General features: G+C 35.5%; 1 protein-coding gene across 4 annotated transcripts in view; it reads right to left on the reverse strand.

The window, feature by feature from the left end:
• Positions 1–24,981, reverse strand: part of CNOT2 (CCR4-NOT transcription complex subunit 2) — a 108,037-nt gene that overhangs the window by 46,716 nt on the left and 36,340 nt on the right. Inside the window, exon 3 of one of the 4 annotated variants that reach the window (XM_074402558.1) lies at positions 10,319–10,376. The exons of the other annotated variants lie outside the window; for them this stretch is intronic. Coding sequence (XP_074258659.1) covers positions 10,319–10,339 — 21 coding nt within the window. The 5' untranslated portion in view covers positions 10,340–10,376. The remainder of the gene's footprint in view (positions 1–10,318; positions 10,377–24,981) is intronic. 4 annotated transcript variants of the gene reach the window in all.

The raw sequence follows: 24,981 nt of genomic DNA on the forward strand, positions 1-24,981 counted from the left end.
CCTAAGATTTTAGAAGGTTTTTTCGTGAAAGTTAAAGATACATTTAATTATCTTTACAGAACTTTCACTACTAAGCTCTAATTCTAAGAATAAACATGAAAAACGCATAAAAGTACATAATTCAATAAAGTTTCAGGTGAATACCAAGGCATCTCTCATCAAATTTTATACATATAAATAAGCTCAAATGGATACAAAGTAAACTCTTCTTTTACAATGTTTGTGTAACACTTATCATCAAGACCAATTACAGACTCCTAGAATTCTAATTGTATAGAATTAAAACTTTCACGCTTACTACCTTGTAAAAAGGTTTGGTTTGAAGGCAAAATTTAACATATAAAATGTTCCAGGCAAAAGAAAATAAAGAAACGTTCCCTTTCCGTCCGTCAATACCAGATTGTCTCGAAAGTCTCTCTCCCCCCTCTCTCTCTCTCTCTCTCTGTGTGTGTGTGTGTAAGAAAACATGCCACACTTCATTTGTTTTGTGTGCTTCAACACAGAATTACGTATCAATGACAATACTAATTATTCTTACATGACTTCAGGAAATAATTAAAAAACAACACCTCCACAAAAACAGAGTGGGGAGGGGAGGGAAGGAGAGAGGAAGAGAGAAATGAGTGTTTTACTCTCCCCCACGAATGGAAGTTCCCATCCAGAGATGGGTGCTGGGATGAGATAAAGAATTCTAATCCATGACAAAAATCACAAGATAAAAAGACAACACAAGGTTTTCATAAAGCTAGATTTACTTAATTTTAAAGTGCCTATCCTTTATTCTACACGGAATGACAGAACAGGGTAGAAGTATTTTAAAATAATCAGGGAGCGTAAAACTGGGATGAAAACAAGCAGAGAAGTAACTAATGAGGCAAATGCCTGAAGGAAAAGCATTCAGTTCAGAAGGTCAGTAAGTTCCTCACTAGTGTGGCTCAAGCAGCATCAACTTAGTGGTGAAGGGTAGAAACTGGTATCAGAGAGACTTGGAGCTAGACTATATAGTACCTTGCAAGCCTGAGAGAATCTGGATTTTATTGTTAGCTGGGAAACCAAGAGAGGATTTAGGGGAAGCTTAAGAGTAACTTAATTTGGCATATTTTTAAAAAAATGTCCTAGCTACTCCATGAGGAATGGGCTAACGAGGGTATAAAATTGGAAGCAGGAAAATGCATTAGGAGGCCAGGGATAGATAATGACGGCCTAATAGTCAGGTGGTGAGAAGTAGTTGGATAAAAGATATACTCTGAGGAAGAACTAGTATGAGTGGATGGACGGATGGATGACACGACAGGGTTAAACTATATACATCTTTCTCCTGGAAGAGAAGTTAGGGTATATAAAAATCAATTTCTGTAAATTTCAAAGAGGATATGTCAATAATACATTGAAATTACTAGTTATAACGTATGCTAAAAAGTCAATCTGCTAAACAAAAATTTCTAAAAACAACAGTCATGTGCTGCATAATGACATTTTAGTCAATGATGGACCATATATACAACTGTGGTCCCATAAGATTATAAACAAGCTGAAAAATTCCTATTGTCTAGTGATGTCTTGATAGACCTAAGCAAATATATGAGTGTGTATCTTAGTTTTTAACAAAACAAAACCATTTAAAAAGTAAAAAAAATAAAAATTTTCAAACAAAAAAGCTGAGTATGAATATAAAGGAAGAAAATATTTTGTACAGCTGCACATGTTTAAGTCAAATGTTAAGAGTCTAAAAGATTTCAAAAAATTTAAAATGTTATAAAGTAAAAATGTTACAGTAAGCAAGATTATTCGAGAATGAAAATTTTTAAATAAATTTAGTTTAGCCTAAGTGTACAGTGCTTCCGATGACCACACAGTAGTATATTGTAATGCCCTAGGCCTTCACATTCACATACCACTTACTCACTGAATTACCCAGAACAACTTCCAGTTTCGTAAGCACCACTTATGATAAATGCCATATATAGGTGTAAGCTTTTTTAAAAAAGCATTTTATATCTTATTTTTACTTAACCCTTTCTGTATTTAGGTATGTTTAGACACGCAAACACCAATGTGTTACAACTGCCTACAGAATTCATATAGTAATATGCTGCACAGGTTTGCTGCCTGGGAGCAAGAGGCTATATCATCCAGGTTTGTGTAAGTAAGGTCCGTGTGGTTCATAAAACAAAATTGCCTGATACATTTCACAGAATGTACTCCCATTTTTAAGTGACATACGGCTATAGTTTAAAATTGAATCAGACTTCATCTTACATTAGATATACATCATTAGAACCTTTGGTGTTTACAATTTGTCAGGTTTACTTAAGCAAACAAGTCAAGGGCTTGTATCTACTTTGTTAAGTGACCACTTTTTTGATGATGACCACCTCACATCAGACTTTTTAAGAACAAGAAGCAACACAAATTGAAATTTTACCAAGAAAGAATATGTGTATGTAGCAAAAGCAATGCTTCTTAAACCTTTTTTGAATACAGACCTAAAACATTTAATCAAGACATTTAATCTTTCCTTAGATTTCATAAGAACTAAGCAGCATATTCTAAAAAGTACACAGAAGTCAGGCATGGTGGCTCACACCTATAATCCCAGTACTTTGGGAGGCTGAGGCAGGCAGATCACTTGAGGTCAGGAGTTCAAGACCAGCCTGGCCAACATGGTGAAGCCCTGTCTCTACTAAAAATTAAAAAAAAAAAAAAAAAAAAAAAAAATTAGCTAAGCATTGTGGTGTGCACCTATAATCCCAGCTACTTAGGAGGCTGAGGTGGGAGAATTGTTTGAACCAAAGGAGGTGGAGGTTGCAGTGAGCCAAGATCACCCTGTGACTGCACTCTATGCTGGCCAACACCGTGAGACTCTGTCTTTAAAATAAAATAAAATAAAATAAAAACAGAGATAAGTAAGCTAATCCTTTTTACCAAACCGAATCCCCAAAAAGAACTGGCCTCGGAATATAACAGAGAAAGAATTAAACTGGAAGACACGATGGAGGCATTTATGTTGGCTGAATTTTCTCAGTATATTCCTCCTTCATTATTTAGTTTGGACTAGCTATAAATTCCTAAGGAATGACATTCTCAACATTCAAATACAGTATTTCAAAGCCAAATGTAGTAAATGAGAATAATCATAGAACTTTACAAAAAAACCCTCAAACTTCAGACAATCTAACCAACAACTTCAGAGAAGACAGGTCAAGTGGTCCCTGACTCAGGCAAGATGAAAGGCCATTAGGGAACCGATGAAATAAGAGACAAAGCCATAGAGATACAGCTCAAGATCCCTGAGATAATCACCTCAACATGATTTTGCAGCACTAATTATCTTAGAACCCAACATAAATCTTAGGTTTCTGCTTAATTTTGGCTATTCACAGTTGTTACTGTTCATGGTAATCTCTGAAAAATGTCACTTTAACTCTGAAAAATGTTGTCTGTAACCTTTGTGATCTTCAACAGTTAAAATTTAAGCTGATCAAACCAATCCTATATATTTATTGAAATTATTTACATCATTAATATCTTTCCATTTCTACTGTTATTTCCTATTATGGTTTGGCTCTGTGTCTGCACCCAAATCTCATCTTGAATTGATATAATCACCATGTGTCATGGGGGGAATCTGTGGGGAGGTGACTGAATCATGGGGGCAGGTTTCTTCTGTGCTATTCTTGTGATAGTGAATAAGTCTCACGAGATCTGATGGTTTTATACAGAGGAGTTGCCCTGCACATGCTCACTCTTGCCTGCCACGATATAAGATGTGACTATACTACAAGGCTACAGTAATCAAAACAGCATGGTACTGGTACCAAAACAGAGATATAGACCAATGGAACAGAACAGAGGCCTTGGAGGCCACACCACACATCTGCAACCATGTGATCTTTGATAAACCTCACAAAAACAAGCAATGGGGAAAGGTTGTCTGTTTAATAAATGGTGTTGGGAAAACTGGCTAGCCATGTGCAGAAAGCAGAAACTAGACCTCTTCCTAACACTTTACACTAAAATTAACTCCAGATGGATTAAAGACTTAATAAGACCAAACACCATAAAAACCCTAGAAGAAAACGTAGGCAAAACCATCCGGGACATAGGCACAGGCAAGGACTTCATGACTAAAACACCAAAGGCATTGGAAACAAAAGCCAAAATAGACAAATGGGATCTAATTCAACTCCAAAGCTTCTGCACAGCAAAGGAAACAATCATTAGAGTGAACTGGCAACCAACAGAATAGGAAAAATTTTTTGCAATCTACCCATCTGACAAAGGGCTCATATTCAGAATCTACAAAGAACTAAAACAGATTTACAAGAAAAAAAACAAGCCCATTCAAAAATGGGCAAAGGATATGAACAGACACTTTACAAAAGAAGATATACATGAGGCCAACAAACATGAAAAAATGCTCATCATCACTGGTCATTAGAGAAATGCAAATCAAAACTACACTGAGATACCATCTCATGCCAGTTACAATGGCGATCATTAAAAAATCTGGAGACAACAGACGCTGGACAGGATGTAGAGAAATAGGAACACTTTTACACTGTTGGTGGGAGTGTAAATTAGTTCAACCATTGTGGAAGACAGTGTGGCAATTCCTCAAGAACCTAGAAATAGAAATTCCATTTGACCCAGCAATCTCATTACTGGGTATATATATCCAAAGGATTATAAATTGGGTCTTTCTTTTATAAGGACACATGCACATGAATGTTCACTGCAGCACTGTTTACAACAGCAAAAACTTGGAACCAATCCAAATGCCCATCGATGATAGGCACTGGACAGGGAAAATGTGGCACATATACACCATGGAATACTACATAGCCATAAAAAAACGGTAAGTTCACGTCCTTTGGAGGGACATGGATGAACCTGGAAACCATTATTCTCAGCAAAATGACACAAGAACAGAAAATCAAACACAGCATGTTCTCACTAATAGGTGGGTGTTGAACAATGAGAACACATGGACACAGGGAGGGGAGCATCACACACTGGGGTCTCTTGGGGGGAACTAGGGGAAGGACGGGGGTAGGGGGCAGGGAGTTGGGGAAGGATAACATGGGGAGAAACATCAGATATAGGTGATGGGGAGGAAGGCAGTAAATCACATTGCCATGTATGTACCTATGCAACAATGCTGCATGTCTTCACATGTACCCCCAAACCTAAAACACAATAAAGAATATATAATCATATATATATATATATATATATATATATATATATATACACACACACACACACACACACACACATATATAAATAAAGATGTGACTTTGCTCCTCATTCGCCTTCTGCCACGATTGTGAGTCCTCCCCAGCCATGTGGAACTGTAAGTCAACTAAACCTCTTTCCTTCATAAATTATCCAGTCTTGGGTATGTCTTTATTAGCAGCATGAGAACAGACTAATACACTAAAACAAGCCACTCCAATAACCTCCAAACAGGTTCTTTATTAATCAATTCTTCCCCTCAATTCTATTCTCCCACATCAAAGTTACTTTTTAAAGTAAAAATTTCTTATCTTCATGAACTTGCTGATAAAAATTCCTCAACAGCACTCCCAAATCAATAAAGCTTTTAAGACCTTTTGTAACCTCTGACCTCTCTCCCTAAGTCCCCTGACACCACCAAACTCTTGCCACACCTTCAGTTACTCAGAACACAACTTGCTCTCCATGTCAGGGCTGTTGCACATGCTGACATGCTACTTAAAATGCCCTTTCTTCCATTCTTTGAAACTTTCACACTAAATTAGGACTCTTGTTTATACAGTCACTGAAAACACTTGATCATAACTACAACTATAAAATAAGAAATTACTGGTCACTTACTATGTGCCAGGCAATATCCTAAATGCTTTAAAATTTATTTATATAATTATCAAGATAATGCTATAAAGCGAGAACAATTAACTATCCCTATTTTGTAGATAAAGACCAGAGAAATTAGGTTAACTTGCCAAAGGTTATGTAACTGATAAATGCAGAGATGGGTTTTGAACCCAGATAATTTGCTAGAGTTCCCCCTTTTAACCATGATAATACATTGACTCTCAAACATACAACTGATAATGTGTGTTTTATTCTTGAACTTGTAAAGGAAAAAGCAGTAAGGGGCAAATAAAAACCAGTTGGAGGAGGAAGGTCCTTATGTTGTGAACAATGGTAAGTAGGGTATACCACAATTTGAATATTTATGTGTGTCAAAAAGATCACCTTAGCACAAGAACAAGAATGGACTGACTATAGACATGTGAAATAAAAGCCAGTCTCTGTGAGACTAATCACATGTATTTTACAGAAAGTTGCATTGAGAATGAAGTTATGCTTAAAATAAATACTATTATACCAACAAAAAATTATTATCTGCCAGCAGCTTGTGCCTGTAATCCCAGCACTTTGGGAGGCTAAGGTGAGTGGATCACCTGAGGACAGGAATTTGAGACTAGCCTGGCCAACACGGCAAAACCCCATCTCTACTAAATCACAAATTTAGAAACCTCACATCCACTAAATACAAAAATTAGCTGAGTGTGGTGGTACACATCTGTGGTCTGACCTTCTTGGAGGCTGAGACAGGAGAATCGCTTGAACCTGAGAGGTGGAGGTTCCAATGTGCCAAGATCACGCCACTTCATTCCAGCCTGTGCGACAGAGGCTGGAGTAAAGGTGTCTCCAAAAAAAAAAAAAAAAAAAAAAAAAAATCCAAGTTCCCATGGGTTTTTTACAAAGTACTAAGTAAGTTAGTACTTTGGTTTCCATGTTCCCAAAGTACTAACATTTTTAGGTACTTAAGTATAGTGAACACAATTTTGTCCTTCAAGGAATTAGGATAATTACAACTAAACTCTTAATTTCGTTTTAACAGTTGGTTCTAATGTAGACATTATAGCACTACACATGTACAACACATATAGAACTTGTGTTAAAAACCAATCCCTAGTAGCAACTTTTTATTGTAGATTCTCTCATGTGGGGAGGAGTTTTACTACTAGCATGTTGATACAGGTGTTACATGACAAAATCATTGTCTCATTCACTGCTTCACACTGAGTACCAAATTTTCACTCCAGGCTACAAGAGTTTGTACTCAGCTTGCATTATACAAGATGAAAAGTGCTAACTGAAAGTTATATAGTAGCTGAGAAGGGGGGGAAAGTGTTCCCGTCCCAGGCACTTTTCCTAATGGGGATTTGAGTAATTTACAATTTGAATTCTTAATTTTTCTTCCAATTCTACATTCAGTGTCAACAAACAATGTACAAATATGCACAAGTTCTTGTCTATAAAATAGGCAGAAACTTAATAAAAATCACAGCCAAATGCCATTAACACTTATCAGCCTTTTATCAAGGTTAGCCAATCAGCATCTGAAACCGATGATGAGGAGTCCTAATACCTGAAGATAATCTAGTGTTTTTATAATTGCCCTTTAGAGGCAAAACATGACAGCTAAAAATCTCAAAGACTGCCCAAATTCTATGGAAGCAGAATATTTGTATATCAAACATTATATTGTTACAACCTGGAAATATTTGTTAACAAAGATTATTTTTGTTTTAGTATTATTTTTTGCGATAGGATTTTAAACTGCTTACCCTGCTTCACAACTATTATAATTCTAACTTTATTTAATTCTTGAAAAACAGTAAACAAAAAAAGGGGGGGCTTAATTAAAAGACATTTACACTGCACAAAAAAATTCTAGCTTCTCAAAGAACAAAGACATTAATACCTGAAAATCTTTACAGAAAGAATTAACTCTCTCTTCATGTCAGAAACAAATTAAAGTCTTCCTAGTTCTAGAATACTATGTTTTCATATTTTTAACATGATATATGTATAAGGAAAAGTTCATAAACCTGCTTAGGATGGATCTAAGAAAAGTGAATAGTAAGATAAATTTTAAAGTTTAGAATTACAAATCATCAAATCAATAGCATGGAAATAAATAAAAGCAACTCATTTTATAGCTTTCGCCAAAGCAGAATGCCCATAAATAAGCAATAAAAGCCTTAATGAATACCAAAGATAGTTAACATGTAGAAACACACACACACAAATCTATGACTGATTGGAAACAGGCTTTAGCAGAAAACTAGGGACCTATACAAACATTTCCACAATCACTATTTTGGAGAGTAGATAAATATCCTAGCAGAGTCCTTTCCAAGGTTTACAGAAATATTTAGCAAATTTCTGTGTATTTGGTGGGGGGGGGGTCATCCAATAAAACAAGATGGCCTATATCTAAGAGAAAGATGGGGGGGAGGGTGTGTGTGTGTGTGTGTGTGTGTGTGTGTGTGTGTGTGTGTGTGTGTTGGTGGGGGGAAGGGAGAATGAAAAACACATCACTCTTTCCAAAACCAAAAACCAAAATCTGGTGTCTGAAGCTGCTGTATTCAGATAATATTCCCAAAAGCCATGTACATTATCCCATAATATGCACCCCCAAAGTCTACAAATTCTCTAGAGGGTGTTACCAAAATGCTACAAATGCCTCCACAAGTTTGACTCTGATCTAGGGAGAATATGTTCCCCATGTTTCAACAAGAACAAACAGATTTTGTGGTTTTTTAGAATCTTAAAATGTGCTGCACCAATATGCTTTAGATAGATTCACATTTGAATTATCAATGAATAAGCTTTAAAAGGTAAGTGCATCATCCTAAAACCAAAATTCTAATTATTCGAAAAGTGCTAATCCACAAGAAAAAAGTACACATAAACCAAACTAAAGAACCAAAATAAATTAGTACCTCTTCGGTAAGAAGTTAGAGTCGAGAACTCACACAATGGAGCCTAAAATTAAAGTAGCACTTTATCCTTAAATGTTAGGATGTAAAACTATAAAACAGAAATGGAAGGACATATAACAGTAGAAAATCTCTATATTTAGAATACAAAACAAACCGTCTTGCATAAAGACAGAAAATATTCTAATGAGAATATTTTAAACAAATCCTTAAAAGAGGGTGGGCAAAGATGGGTCTAATAAAGAGGGAAATAGGAAGGGAATATAAATACATATTGAAAAAAAATGGGATCTACTTTGCTGAGGGAGATGTGTTTGTATAGAGCTCCCAGTAATCTTAAAAACCTCATGAAAAAAGGGGAGATAAATTGCTGGGAAGTCTGTATTTTCAAGACCTGTTTTTGAGACCTGAAATGCCAAATACACTAAAGCCCCAAACTCTTTTTAAGCCTAAAATACTTTCTCTGAAGAAATTTAGCAACTATGGGCCATCTTAAAGAGTCTGCTTTTTTGAAGTTTAATGTGAATGTCTTGTATGTGCAAAAGTCTATTAATCAGATGAATATAAATTATATGGGATAGATGTAGGAGAACTAAAGATACAAGTTTTGGAGGCTTTCTGAGAAGAGGCTCAAAAGGAAGTCAGGTAGTGAAGACCCAGAGATACATCACTACAAAATTAAATCTGTAATATTTAGATCATGGTTTTATGTGCAAAGCAGAAAAGGAGAAAATGCCAGGAGTGCTGGCATATCTCTCTCTCTCCTCTCCCCCCCGCCACCCCGCTCTCTCTCTCTCTTTCTCTCTCTCTCTCTCACACACACACACACACACACACACACACACACACACACACACACACGCACATGTGCACAGGACACAGGATCTGACCAATTAATTCATTTGTTCAACAAATACTTGCTGAATTATATACCAGATATCGTACCTTCACTGCTTCTATACTTATTCTTGTTAACTTCAAACCTAGAAATTTTCTAGTCCTCCTGTCAAGACTTCAAAGAAAAAGATGTTTAAAGTTTCTATTCCTGTAAAAATTAAAACATATCTACCTGCCTAATACCTCAGGAAAAAAACAGCACATCTCAAGCTAGTGGAAGAAAACTAAAACTTGCCTCCTTCTGAGACCAAGTTACATACAGCAAAATTACAGTCTATGGACTTATGCCTTCCTCCACTTTATCTTTAGCTTCTTTTTTGAACATGGGTCTTCTGGACCTGCTATATACACTGTGGAGAATATAAAGTTTTAAAAAATTTAAGAAATTTCCTTTGCATTATAATATCAATAGTTTATTGAGTTTAAGGTTTTTTCCTATTTCACATCTAATAAGAATTAAAATTATTTCTTCAACACTGTATTTTTATTTGATAATTTGAGTTTTATGAGAAAAATAAATTAAAACAAACATATTTCTAAACTAACAAAATGACTCATTGATAAAATGGCCAACATCCACCCTCAAAATACTGATGACAGCACTATTTTTCCCCCAGCTTTCCCCACCACATACTTACCTGTGCAACTTCTTTCAACATTTGCTACTCTGGGGATTGGAAAGCTCAGAGCTGGAGGCTGAAGTGAAGAAGGAAAGGTTGGAGGGTGAACCATGGCACCAGCCCCACACTAGGCACTCCCCTGAGATATTACAGCAGGGTTGACACCACAGCTCTGAAGTTCAAACTCCAGCAAACAATAAGAAAGGAGTCCAACCAGAACATGAGAAACGATGGGATTCTTCTGCTCTTTGAAAAATAAGGAAATCATGCTATAAAGATCTGAATGTCCAGTTTCAACATTATGACTCCCTGTCCACCTCTTCATTATTCCCCAAACCCAGAATTATCTTTCAGACTAATTCAAAGTACTAACTTAAAAAAAAACAGCAGTGCTTATTATAAACTTGCACACTTTCCCAGAAAATGCAAAGACAGAGCTTACCCAGCCATCATGAAAACATGTAAGACAGCATGTTCAAATAAATTGTGCCTATCCGCTTCTTGTCCACTCTCTTGCTCTCTTGAGTACTCAACATTAAATCTAAGGCTCTCATACACATTAACACCATCAACAAGCAGAATTAAAGTTCTACTATACAGATGTACTTCAAATTCCTAAAGGTGGACCAATGAACCTTAAAAACTAAACATAACTGATATAAGTTCTTTCCTTGGGAAAAGTGAATTTCTTAACTGTTCCAGGCTGATAAAAACAAATAAAGACCCCTCCATTAGAAAAACCTGAGATTTCAATCAAATGAGATGATAAAGAGAAAGATTTTAAGATTTTAAAACAAAACAATCTGAATAAAGGATTTAAACAAGATATGAAATCTATTTACTTTTACAGAAATGTGAGTCCTTACTTGAAAATATAAAAAGTGAGTTATTATTCAGAGAAAAATGGACTCTTATAAATACTAAAATAAAAAATACAGCTTATTTAAGACATTCATCTATTCAATAGCATAAATAGATTATTATTGAAGGTGACAAATTATTTTAAAACCTTTACATTTTAAAAATATAAAGAGGTATCAGAATCCTACTTTATGTTACAGAAACTAATGAAAAATGAAAAGTATTCCTTTAGCAAAGGAACATTATGATCTTTAAAATGCTTCTAAACATCTTACCATGTACACTAATTCAATAATCATTGAGTAAGCATCTACTGCACACAGTGCTATGATGTTAAATATTACATTTTACACTGTTATATATTTTATCCTCTTGATGTTCAGAATAAAAAAACATCAGAAATCAAAGGGAATAGAGGTGAAACACATTTACAATGGACTCCTGCACCATTACCAAGGCCTCCAAGGCCTTCATGACCTTACTCTCTGTTCTCTCTCATCTCCTCTGTTAGCATTCTCCCCTCACTTCATGTGCTCCTGCCATACTAGCCTCTTTGCTGTTCCTCAAACACATTGGACATACTCCTGTCTCCAGGCCCTTGTATTTCTTATCCTCCAGGAATGCTCTTCCTCTAGACATCCAGATGGCTTCCTATTTCAGGTAGGGAGTCATCTCAGTAAGGAATTCCTTGTCTACTTAAAATTACAATACTTTGTCCTCCAACCCCTTACATGTAATTTTACATTTCCTTAGTCTTCTCCGATCTGAGACTTATCCCAGTCTTTCCTCATCTTTCACAATACTGATGTTATGTCATATACACTGCAGAATGTCCCACAATTTGGGTTTGTCAGATGTTTTCTCATAATTAGATTGAAGTTATGCATTCTAAAAGCCACATCACCAGAGTAAATGTAGTCTTCTCAAGTGCCTCATATATGATGCATATATTCCAATATATGAGTGCATATGATGTTAATATGTCTTACTACAGGTGAATTTAACCTTGATCATGGTTAAAGTGGTACACCTCCAAGTTTTCTCCACTGTAAACTACTAGTTTTCTCTTAAATAAGAAATTTTTTGGAGAAATACTGTGAGAACACGCAAATACCTCTCTGTCTTTACATTTCTGTCCACACATTGTAGCATTCACACATGAATATTACTTGCAGTACCTGTTACTGTGATGTTTTAATAGTAATTTTCTATTTTCCTTCTCTATTTAATGGAAATGCTTTAACAAAGCAAACCAATCATCTTTTAAAGATTTCACACTTAACTACTAACACAGTGTCAAAGACTTTACATAAATCAACCCAAGTGATTCAGGTAGAAGGTGAAAACTACAGCTCAAACTAAAGGCTCTTCACTCTGCCAACCACGTTTGTTTTAGCTTTATCACAGTCCCTTTAAGTGCCTTAGTAGAAAAGAATAGGTGTAAAATTTGTGCCCTTAGCATTTCTGGCCCTAATAAGGGCCTCTTCTATTTTTGTGAAAACATCTTCTATTTTCACTAGCACATTTATGATATTCTTTAATTTACTGATCCAGATAAAACAACACAGAGATAATATACTATTTTGTGTTTTACAAGACAGATTTTTTTAAAGTGAGAAATGCCAATTAGTAAAATTTTTACTTCACAGCTGAGAAAATGAATGACCACTGACTGTATCTATGGGCCTACTGGATTCTAGGGAATCTTAAGGGAATCAGGAACTTCAAGGGAAACAGTTCAACTTTTGTTTTAAGTTAAATTGAATCACTGCTATGACAATTCTACATAAGAACTGGAATTCCTTTACTTACCTGTACTGTTTTACATTTTTTTCTAAATGACCTTAAGTGCTGAGAAAAGGTCTGAGATTCATTTATATTGCACACCATTCAGTATTTTAAACAGCAGAAAGACGGCATTCAAATGTTGTCTGAATACTGACATGAAAGCTTTCTCCTTATCAGGAATGGTTTTCATTCATCTTCTCAACCAAAATACAATTTTAAAAAATGAAATAAGGGTGCAGTGGCTCCAATACCTATAATCCCAGCATCTCGAGAGGCTGAGGAGGGAGGATCATTTGGGACCAGGAATTTAAGACAAACCTGGGCAACATAGTGAGACCTTGTCTAAAAATTTTTTAATATGAAAAAATTTTTAAAAAATGAAATCTTAAGACTTTCACTTCCAACTAAGATACAGTAGTGGTAGTATTAGTTGTGGCATTAACTCACCTAAAACAACTTGAAAATGGACAGAATATATTAAACAATGGATTTTAGACAGAGGGTATCAGGCCGTGCAGGACAATAATCCTTGAGACAAGAGAAACAACCAGTGAGGACACAACTACCCTTGCTTTTAAGACTGAAAAACTTTTCAATCTGCAATAAGAGAGAGGGATTCCAGGTTGGTGGATCTCAGCAATCTTTGTGAATTGAGGAAGTAGAAGAGAGAGTCTGGGTATTTAAAAGCAACCAGAATGAATAGGCTAGGGTACTAGATGAGAGACAACAGCACAGAGAAAGAGCTCTGGAGATGTACAGAGGGTCCCTCTGAGTCTTCAGCTAAGTACTGACTATCACATGCATGTAAGAAAACTACCAGAAGCCTAAAAGAAAAAAAGAAAAAAAGAGTCAACTGAAATAAAGAGAAAACAATCCCCAGGGTTCAGACAGGGCTGGGTAACACTTACATTCTTACTACCCAGAGTAGAAAAACATAGTTCACATAATTCAAAAAAGAACTGCTTAAGTAGTTGGAGGAAAATTAACCCTCAACTAAAGGCTACTGTGGTTCTGTTAAACAAGACCTTAAAAAGGGGGGGATGTCTCAAAAGGATCAAACGGCTTCTATTACAAGTAACTTAACTGCAACCACGAGAAATCTAAAGAATATTAACAGAAATAAAAATATTACATAGTACTCAATAAGATAAAGTTTCCAAAGATTGGCATCCAAGCAAAAATCACTAGCCATGCAAAGAAGCAGTAAAAGAGAACAGATAATGGGGAGGAAAAAAAAAACAACAACACTGAACAGAAACAGAAAGTCTCTATTAGTAAAAATGAGTAATATAATTAGTAGACAACGATACTCAAAGAGTTATATTTTATAGGTAAAAGAAGACAGAGTAATTGGCATACTGAAGAAAAGATTAGCAAACTTAAAAACACAGAAGTAAAAACGATCCTAACTAAAATATGGTAAGGAAAAAAAAGAAAAAAAAATGAACAAAGCATCAGTAAGCTACGGGACAACTCCAGGCAATGCAATATACATGTAATTGGAGTCCCCAAAGGACAGTGAAGACAGAAAATAAATTCAAATAAATAATGGATGAAAAAAATTCCTAAATTTGTATAAACATACACATTCAAGAAGCTCAACAAATTCCAAACATAAGACTCATGAAAAAAATTAAACCAACACAGACCATAAACAAGCTGCGTAAAATTAAGTAACAAATCTAAAAATCTGTGTTTTAGCCAGAGAGAAAAAGGTACATTATATACAAAAGACTAAAGATAAGAATGACAGTAGACTTTTTTTAGAAGAGATAGCGAAGCACCATTTAAACAATTCTAAAAGCAAAAAACCTGTCAACTTTGAAATTCACACTCAGTGAAAATTTATTTGAAATAAAGGTGAAATAAAGACTTTTCAAACAAACCTAAAAGAATTCATCACTACCAGAAAAATAATTTAATCCTTCAGGTAGAAAAAAAATATATGAAAAAAGAAGGGAAGGAAGAAAAAGGAAGAGAAGTGAGCAAGAAAATAAAGAAAGCAGGGCAAGGGAGGGAATAAAAAAAGGAAAGGGAGAGAAGAAAGGGATAACAAGTAGAAAGGAAAAGATGGGAAGAAAAGAACCCACAAACCTATTCAATTATGCACAAAAGGCAAAAATAACATTACCACTACCCCTAAAATTCCCATGAACAATGAGAAAATATAACAGAAGTCTAAGCAGAAAATATTTTCCTTAGGAAGTAAGATTTCAAGCTGAGATCTAAAGAATTAAAACAGATGTTGTTTGGTAGTGCAACAGACTACTAAGAACCCAAAATGCTCCACTCAATAACAACTAAAATTGCTCCATAAAATATTAACTTAACCAATCAACAGTGCTTACTACATGCTAGACATTATTCTCAGGTGAGGATATAGCAATGAACAAAGTAAACACTAACAGAGGTTGTATTTTTAATTGTACAGCTGAACCTGAAAGGGAGAAAGGGAAATTCAGCACCCTTCGACAAGAGTAAAAGCTAGAATTCCAGAGAAGCCACAAGCCTGTATCTCCAAATAAGAAGCCATTTAAAAAATCTTTTTATAATTAGGTACCTTAAAAGGCTACACCATAACTGTAATAACCCCTTTGTAAGGAGGACAGCAAAAAATCTTGCTGTTCCTGGTATTTATGGTAAGCAAAAAATGGTGAAGGAATGCTCTTAAAATGTATAGCCACAGACGAGCATGAATTCACATTACCTGTGTGGACTACAACCTCAAGTTAATATTTTGTTATTGGTTCTGGATTAATAGTACCTTAGGCGCTTAGCAAAAACAAGTGAAAATCACCTTGGGAGAAATATCCCCTTCTACTTAGCCCTCAACGAATTCCCAGAGTTCTAAGAAACATGAAATGATAGCTTAATACACACACAAGGAAACAAGGCACAGTAAATGAGAGCCAGCAGAAACGAAAACATTAGTAAAATCTGCGGCAATTTCCAATTGTTGGATTTATCACATGCTAAACACAAAAATGAATAAAATAATTAAAAAATAAGGCATTGGAATCTAGATCTAAACAAAGGGATAAATGATTATATGAATACATAAGATATACATCATAAGATTAACAAATGATCTACTAGAGAGAAAGCAACACACCTGCCAATTTGGTTAATACACATTTTGTTCAAACACATAAACAAATAATTGTATATATGGGCCACATTCTTGAACCAAAACGGAATTACATGAGAAATCAGCAAGAAAAAGATAAGTAGACAAACCTGGTAAGTTAATTACCTGGAAAATTAAAAACAGAAGATTAAAGAACAGTGTAACAAACCCAAGAAGTGGAAAAAGGCATTAAAGAGCACTGACGAATAAAAAACAAAATTAAATTTCAGAAATAAATTTAAAAGGCTAAAATTTGACTCCTATTAAAACTGACAAATCACTAGTAAGTCTGACCAAATAAGGGGAAAAGGCACACAGTAAACAATCTTAAGAAGAAAAAAGATGCCACAGAGGAAAACATATATAAGGTAGCATTATGAACAGTTTATTTACCCTGATAAAGTGTATCTACCTATTTAAAAAATCCTGTATCAAACATTATTTAATGACAACAACTTCAAAACTGGTGACAATTTCAAAACTATCATTTCCAAATGATGTGTTTACTTATACGAACCCCCCAAAAAGCCTACAGATAAATTACAAAAATTAAAGCGTTTAGCAACTTTGATAAGATACAAAAATCTACTTTAAAAGTCAACTGTATTTCAATGACACCTAAAGCTATTTTTTAAATTTACAACTAAGAAAAGCAACAGAAGTACTTAGTCATAAACCAGACTGAAGTCCCTATGAAAAAAAAATAGAAAACTTTGAGAGAAAATACATAAGGAACTCAATATATAAATTCAGGGTTAGGAAAAACATCATAAACTTATCAATTCTTCTCCAAAGAAAATTAAAGTCAATGCAGTTCCACTTAAAAACTCAATACCTTTTTGTTGTTGTTGGAGGGGAGCATTTTCATGAACATTCTAAATTTGTCATACAGCAAAAGGCCAAGTCAAGACTCTTATGAAGAAAAAGGCTGACAGACAAACATGAAGATTTAACACAAAGCTTTAGTATTTAAGATAACATGGTATTGGTACAGGCATAAAGACATCTAAGTAACAGAGGCATAAAGAACCGATGCATATAAAGAAACTTCTAGTTAATAAGGGAAGAACAAATTTGTGCACAATGCAAATATGGTAATTTAGGTGCAGGGAAAAGGAGTGTACTCCTAACACAATGTACAAAAATTAATTTCAGGTAGATTAAACATGGAAGATGAAACAAAAAAATCCTTTTTTTTTTTTTCTTTTTTTTTTGAGATGGAGTTTCGCTCTTGTTACCCAGGCTGGAGTGCAATGGCGCGATCTCGGCTCACCGCAACCTCCGCCTCCTGGGTTCAGGCAATTCTCCTGCCTCAGCCTCCTGAGTAGCTGGGATTACAGGCACGCGCCACCATGCCCAGCTAATTTTTTTTTGTATTTTTAGTAGAGACGGGGTTTCACCATGTTGAGCAGGATGGTCTCGATCTCTTGACCTCGTGATCCACCCGCCTCAGTCTCCCAAAGTGCTGGGATTATAGGCTTGAGCCACCGCGCCCGGCAACAAAAAATCTTTTTTAAAAGGCTATGAAGAACAAATATATCTCAAACACAACCTCAATAGATGGCAAAAAATTTTAATTATGAAATTATCAAATGTCAGATGAAGATAAGGACTGCTGATGGGGCTCAAAATGGGTATAAACACTCCCAAACATATTTCTAGAAGACCTCTTATGAATTTAATCTTCCCGAATTTTTAGAATACTGCTTTCTTCAGATAAACTTCTCTAATTTCATAAAGTTCTATTATTTTCTTTCTTTTTTCTGAGATGGAGTCTTGCTCTGTCACCAGGTTGGATGGAATACAGTGGCGCAATCTCAGCTCACTGCAACCTCCACTTCCTGGGTTCAAACGATTCTTCTGCCTCAGCCTCCTGAGTATCTGGGACCACAGGCACATGCCACCACACCTGGCTAATTTTTGTATTTTTAGTAGAGACGAGGTTTCACCATGTTGGCCAGGACAGTCTCGATCTCTTGACCTTGTGATCTGCCCACCTCGGCCTCTGAAAGTGCTGGGATTACAGGGTAAGCCACCACGCCCGGTCTCTCTTCTGTTATTTTCAAGTAGTGTTTGAAAATATGATGGCTCATTTACTGAGATTTCCTGGTTCTGTTCCCCTCTCCCATGTTTCTGTTGTCCCTTTCCTGCTCAGTATTAATTCCTCTCCTCAGTGGAATCCTAGAAGGACACACTGGTGGGTCACTCTCAGGAGGTCACAGAGCTAAGCTGCTCCAATCACTTTAGCCTTACCCTGGATCCCTTACACTCAACTTACGAAGTAGACAAAAACTATCCCAATTTCAAACTGGCTAATTGTATTTACCAGTGAATATCTGTTGACTACTCTGGGTACTTCTACTGTGTCCATCAGACATCCCAATATGTCTCTTCTTTATGCATAAAAACTGGCAACTGTTAAGTCTTTTTCTTAGTTCTCACCTGCTTGTATTTTTGTGTTCATGGGGACACTGTCAACAAGTTTTGTTATAAATGTTTTCACGAGTTTTAGTTTTGCTGTCTAGCTGATTCTATTTTTATATGGAAATTCAGAAAGATTACAAAAAAAAAAAAACAAAACAAAAACTAACCTGCCACCATCAGTGCTATTATCCTAGACTCCAAGCAAGACCTAAAGTTATATGTTAAAAGATAACTTTGCTTGCTTCTGTATTTTCTGATTCACAGAAATATCTGCATTAATGTTTTATTTTTTTATTTAATGAGTACACATTTCATATGCGTAAGACAAACCTCTTAAACATAAAGTATTTTTCTGAAAGAGAACACTTTGTATTTCATATGTAAAGGCATAAGTTGCCAAAAGGAACACGAGAGAGAACAAACAGGGGTGCCACTAGATGATATCTTCTTAGGAAATACAGCACTATCTATCGGATAATCATGTGAATGATTTGGACCTAATTACTTACTTAGCAGAGTTTCTTTTAGCCCAACGGCACTATGAAAAAATTACCAATTCACTAAGGTGCTATAAACCAGTGTCTTGGTGAAACTTAACTTTTTGGAAAACAAATGTCACCTTATTTGACCATTTCAGATGTTAATAAAAGAAGTATCAGAATGTATAATGAATTCAAAGAAGGGTTTACACTTAGCATCACACATAGCAATGAGCCAACCAATAAGGAACTTGGGAATTCATTAAACTTGATTTGACTGGTTGGCCTGAGAAAGAGGACAAAAAAGCCACGAATGCCAGAAACAAAAGGTCAAATTTTATTTTAAAAAATTTAGATTAGGCCAGGCACAGTGGCTCATGCCTGTAATCCCAACACTTTGGGGAAGTTAAGGTAGGCAGATCACCTGAGGTCAGAAGTTCAACAATGTGTGGCCAAAATGGTGAAACCCTGTCTCTACAGAAAAATACAAAAATAAGCAGGACGTGGTGGTGCATGTAGGTAGTTCTAACTACTTGGGAGGCTGAGGCACAAAAATTGCTTGAATCCGGGTGGCAGAGGTTGCAGTGAGTGGAAATGGTGCCACTGTACTCCAGCCTGGGCGACAGAGTGAGACCCTGTCTCAAAAAAAAAAAAAATTAGATGATGCAGTCAAAATGATTTCAGTTGCTGATCACAAGATCATGATATGAACAGAACTTTCACAATCAAAAATGAAATTATTAAGAGCAATTTCATCTTAAGCAGCTGTATAAATGCAGTGAAAGGCACATAAAAAGTAGTTCATGTGAGTAGTTTCTACCCCTTTACTTTATCTCTGGCTAGTGATAACATGTCACAGCCATCTGGTTTCAAGACTTTCAAGAGCAAAGAAGAGAAAATTGAACCAATTCATTGGATTCAGGCTTTTTTTTTTTTTAAACTCATTCTTTCATTAGATCACTCTTATTCATCTTCACCCAAAACCAAGCAGCAATAACTGGAAAACTCTATTTTTCTTCTCTGGGCACCAGATCTGACAAATTTCAATTGTTAAATATTAATTTAATAAAATTCCACCTAGCTATCAATCCATCAATCGACTGATCAACTGACCAACTGACTGACAGGGTCTTGCTCTGCCACAGTCTGGAGTGCAGTGGTGTGATGATAGCTCACTGCTTCCTCAAATTCTGGGGCTCAAGCCATCTTCCACCTCAGCCTCTCCAGTAGCTAGGAATACAGGTGCATTATCACTACACTCAGCTATTATTTTACTTTACTAAGTGTTTTTTATATTCATTATATATCTTTAACATACCACATATCATAGATTGTAAGATGCTCTGGTGCTGGTACTGTTTGTCACAACTATGACTCTAAGTCATCATTATCAGCTATAAGATGCATCCTGACTTCAGAGAGATAAAAATGTTAAATAATGTGCTACTTATATATACTTAAATGCTTACTTATAATTTTATTACAGTATAAAAGAAAAATTATGATCTGCATACAGTACATACTAAATGGAAATATACTTACTGGTTCATTTGTTTCTGCTTATATTAAGTAGCTTGTATTTTAAATACTTTGTATTATGCAGAAATACTTTGTATTATGCAGAAATTGTAAAGTAGGCGTTGAGTGCTTTAGCTAATTCTAGGAAACTGTTTAGGGTCTTGAGTGGGTGGAAATTCACTGTGATTCTTCCGACTCAAAATAAAATAAGGGGCACTACTTTCCAAAAAAATTGCCACACATACATAAAAAAGATGTATCTCAATATACTGAAACACAGATATGCAATAAAATTATAAAAATATAAAAAATGAAACACAAAATTAAAACTAGTGATTACTTCTGAGGCAGAGGGCAGAGGAAAGAATGGGAAGCAGAAACAACTCCATTAAGCACAACACAGAAAAATCCACATTTGTTAAAAACAAAGACAATGAATCACATATACACTATGTAGTCATGAGGAAAGATCTGAAAAGGTACACAACAACCTGTTAAGAGTAAAGCTGTCAAGACAAACTTTCACAATGTATTTTATATTCCATATTTTTCTTCAACATTTTTGTAACGAGCATTTGTGATTTTTAAAGTTAATAAAAAGTAAGTAAGATAGTTAATGCTGGGGAAGGAAATGGCAATACAATCACTGTTAAAGTTCTCTGACATACTATATTCCACAAAAATACAATGATTTAGATCAGGCATCCCCCAAACTACGGCCTGCATGTGGCCCCCTGAGGCCATTTATCCGGCCCCACCCCCACCCCGCAGCACTTCAGGAAGGGGCACCTCTTTCATTGGTCTTCAGTGAGAGGAGCACAGTATGTGGCGGCCCTCCAACGGTCTGAGGGACAGTGAACTGGCCCCCTGGCCAGTAAAAAGTCTGGGGACACCTGATTTAGATTATGAATCATTCTTTAGAAACATATGGACTAGGATGCATTACATCCAGTTTGTAGATAATGAGCTAAATTAGCTAGCATATGATGTGACCAATGACCTCATACTGAAAAGTTCCATTCAAAGTAACATCTAAAAATCTTGCAAATACCTCTATTTTCTCATACCACTTACACTGGTACGTTACCCAGTACACTTTCCATTTCTTCCTTTCCCTTCTTTCACTCTTTTGTTTAATTTTATTACAACAACATGCATTAAACACCTATCTACATACCAGGCAACACGCTAGGTATTGGCAGTACTAAAATAGATACAGTCCCAGTTTTCAAGGAGCTTTTTAGATACAGCAGTACTATCTAATAAGATTTTTTGCAATGTTGGAAATGTTCTGTATTTGCACTGTTTGGTATAGCAGCCATTAGCAGCCTGTAGCCACTGAGCATCTGAAATGTGGCTAATGTGACCGATGAACTTTTATTTAATTTAAATGAGTTTAAATTTAAACAGCTAATTGTAACTAGTGCCTATGGCATTGGACAACACAAGTCTACAGGAAGACAAGGACAAATAAACACAACTACAATGTATTATGGTAAACACTAAACTAGAAATAGAAAGGCTATGAAAGAAAGGGAAAGGACCATTGAGCCCACCATAGGGCTCCAGTATCTGGAAAAACTGACACTTAATTCTTCAATCACATGAAGAAAGGTGAGGCATTACATAAAAACAACCAATATAAGTAAACTCTCTGGGGATAAAACTGCATGGTTGGGAGATTAAAAGCAGTTTTGTATTACTAAATGGTAAAATCCACTACAAAGAGTAACAGGAGAGATACTGGAAAGGTAAATGTATGTAAGGAGGCCAGAATGTGAAAAGACTGTATGTAATATTTAGAAGCTTGAATACATTACATAAAAAAGGGAAAGCTACTGATTAGTTAAACTGGTAATTAAGAGGTTTATATTTGTGCATGTTCAGAGGTAGGGTAAGTCAGCCTAAATTAGAGGAAGATAAGAAAATGCTTATAAAATCTGAAGTTGCATTTCCTTGAAAAAAGATTGACAATCCAAAAATGAATCATGAGCCATATACTTTTTTTTTTATCTGAAATAATATGCCCGTCTATCTCTGCAAATAAACTTCAACTACTGTATTCAAATTCCAAATACCTCACTGGGCTTAAATTTACCTTAAGAAAGAAAACACACAAAGTAGATACCACCATAAAAATCAATACTTCAAACCATGCCCATTTAAAGTCACTATCTTTAGCACGGAGCTGAGGGAAGGCACCTTCCTAAACTAAATTCCTAAGGCTTTATTTAATCAGGTCTGTAAGGAGATGAGACCTGGAAAAATGTTACAAAAATTCTAGTTAAACTCTGGAATATTGGCCTATTAACAGGATGTTCAAATAAATATAAAACATTAAGTGCCTCCCAAAAGCAAAAGCCTTCAGGAATAAATGAAAATGGCTATAAGCATAGACACAAAGAAATACTACTTTATCCATGAAAAATAAATTTCCTCCAAAATAGAACTTTTAAGAATCCAAAATAATTTTCCATCAATTCAGAACATTTAAGTCCTCTCTTCTAGCTATTCTGAAATATACAATATCTTGTTAACTACAGTCACCCTACTCTGCTACAGAACATTAGAATTTATCCTTCTCTGTCCCTTTTCTCTTTTGTTTTTACTTAGTGATGCTAAATGCATATTGAAGTATCCTTGGAAACAGCTGTTTAAAGCTAGATTGTAAAATTATTTTATTTTCAAATCCTGCTCTGAGAAGTGCATGTATAGAAAGAGAATTTTGTTTTGTATGATGATGACTACAGTAAGAATATAAAAACTCTTAGTACTTACTACCAGTACAAATACAATTGGTACTTTCGTGACGAACATTCCTTTGAATTTCCCATAATTTTTATACGCACATTCTACACATGTAACAAAATACCACATATACCTACCCCATAAATATGTACAATTATGTATCCATAAATGAAGAGAGAAAAGGAAAAATATTTTGAGGCTGCAAAACCCTAAACAAAAATGTGTTTTCTAGGTATGCTCAAAAACCTGGGTTATTTGTAAATAATGTGACTGGAATAATGGAGTACTTTTAGTGTAGAATGAGCAAAAATAAGCAAATCTCTTCATGTGCAAAACATAATTCTGCTTTCTTTCTTAAGTATAAATTTTGGGATTCTATATTAATATGGTTCCATGAAACAAATTAACTATAGTGTATAATCACATAAAAATTCTACATTCACACTTTGCAAACTGGATTATGAGCACTGAAAAGCCACATAATTCAGAATCACAAAATTCTTAAAATAATTTGGTAGAACCTACCAAAAGATGCAGAAGTCCAAGAAGTGTGACCAATTAAAATCTTGTTTAAGTCAAGGTCATTGGAAGTGGTTGGGAAGCAGGAGCTACTGACCAATATAGCCTGCTCATTATTTGTACCTGAGTACAAATAATTAGCAGCCTACATTGGTCAAGTCTATGAGGACAGCTCAGAAGAAAGGTTACAGAGAAAACTGATTCAGGATAGCCTCAGTTTTTTTTCTGGCTTATTAAAATTATAAAGATCTGGCAAGAAATTTTAGATACTAAGTTAGGAGAAACTCTAGAAAGGTTAGATATGACATTATTTTTAATTAGGAACAGTGCCTACACCAGAACCTAGATCTTATAATCAAAGGTTCTCTGTTGTACTGTACACCAAAAAGACGTAATTTACAATTTGCTCCACCGCACACTTTTCCAATTTGAGGGAAGAAAAGATTACTGGGCTAAAACAAATGGTTAGCAAATAAATAGTTAACCAAAGCTGCTACTATCACACCAGTTGCCTTTGCAACCTCGAGAGAATTAACTGATGAGCAAAAGGGAGCGTGGGAGGTTGGGAGGTTGGACACATATCTATGCAAGAAGTCTAAAAGTTTATTTCTACTCAAGCTTTAAAGTATTCTGTATTCTGGATCACTAAATAAATGTGATTAACAAATCACTATCAAATGAATAAAAAATATTTCCTTTAAAAAGTTAAATTCAAATGTGTTTGTTTTCTTCAAGTCACTGTTTAATAACACAATCTTTAAAATTCACCTTCTTTTTAAAGCTCAGAAATAGAAATGTTGTATTTCAACTATTCTTTCAGCATTCCCACACAATGATTAAGGAATGGAAATTATTAACCACCTTATTTAATGAGAAAACAAGAATCCAGCATTTTTTTTTTTTTGAGACGGAGTTTCGCTCTTGTTGCCCAGGCTGGAGGGCAATGGCGCGCTCTCGGCTCACCGCAACCTCTGCCTCCTGGGTTCAGGCAATTCTCCTGCCTCAGCCTCCTGAGTAGCTGGGATTACAGGCACGTGCCACCATGCCCAGCTAATTTTTTGTATTTTTAGTAGAGACGGGGTTTCACCATGTTAACCAGGATGGTCTCGATCTCTTGACCTCGTGATCCACCCGCCTCGGCCTCCCAAAGTGCTGGGATTACAGGCTTGAGCCACGGCGCCCGGCAAGAATCCAGCACTTTAAGGACAGCAAACTAT

Source organism: Saimiri boliviensis, chromosome 7 (assembly GCF_048565385.1).
Source record: "Saimiri boliviensis isolate mSaiBol1 chromosome 7, mSaiBol1.pri, whole genome shotgun sequence".
Taxonomy (NCBI): Eukaryota; Metazoa; Chordata; class Mammalia; order Primates; family Cebidae; genus Saimiri; species Saimiri boliviensis.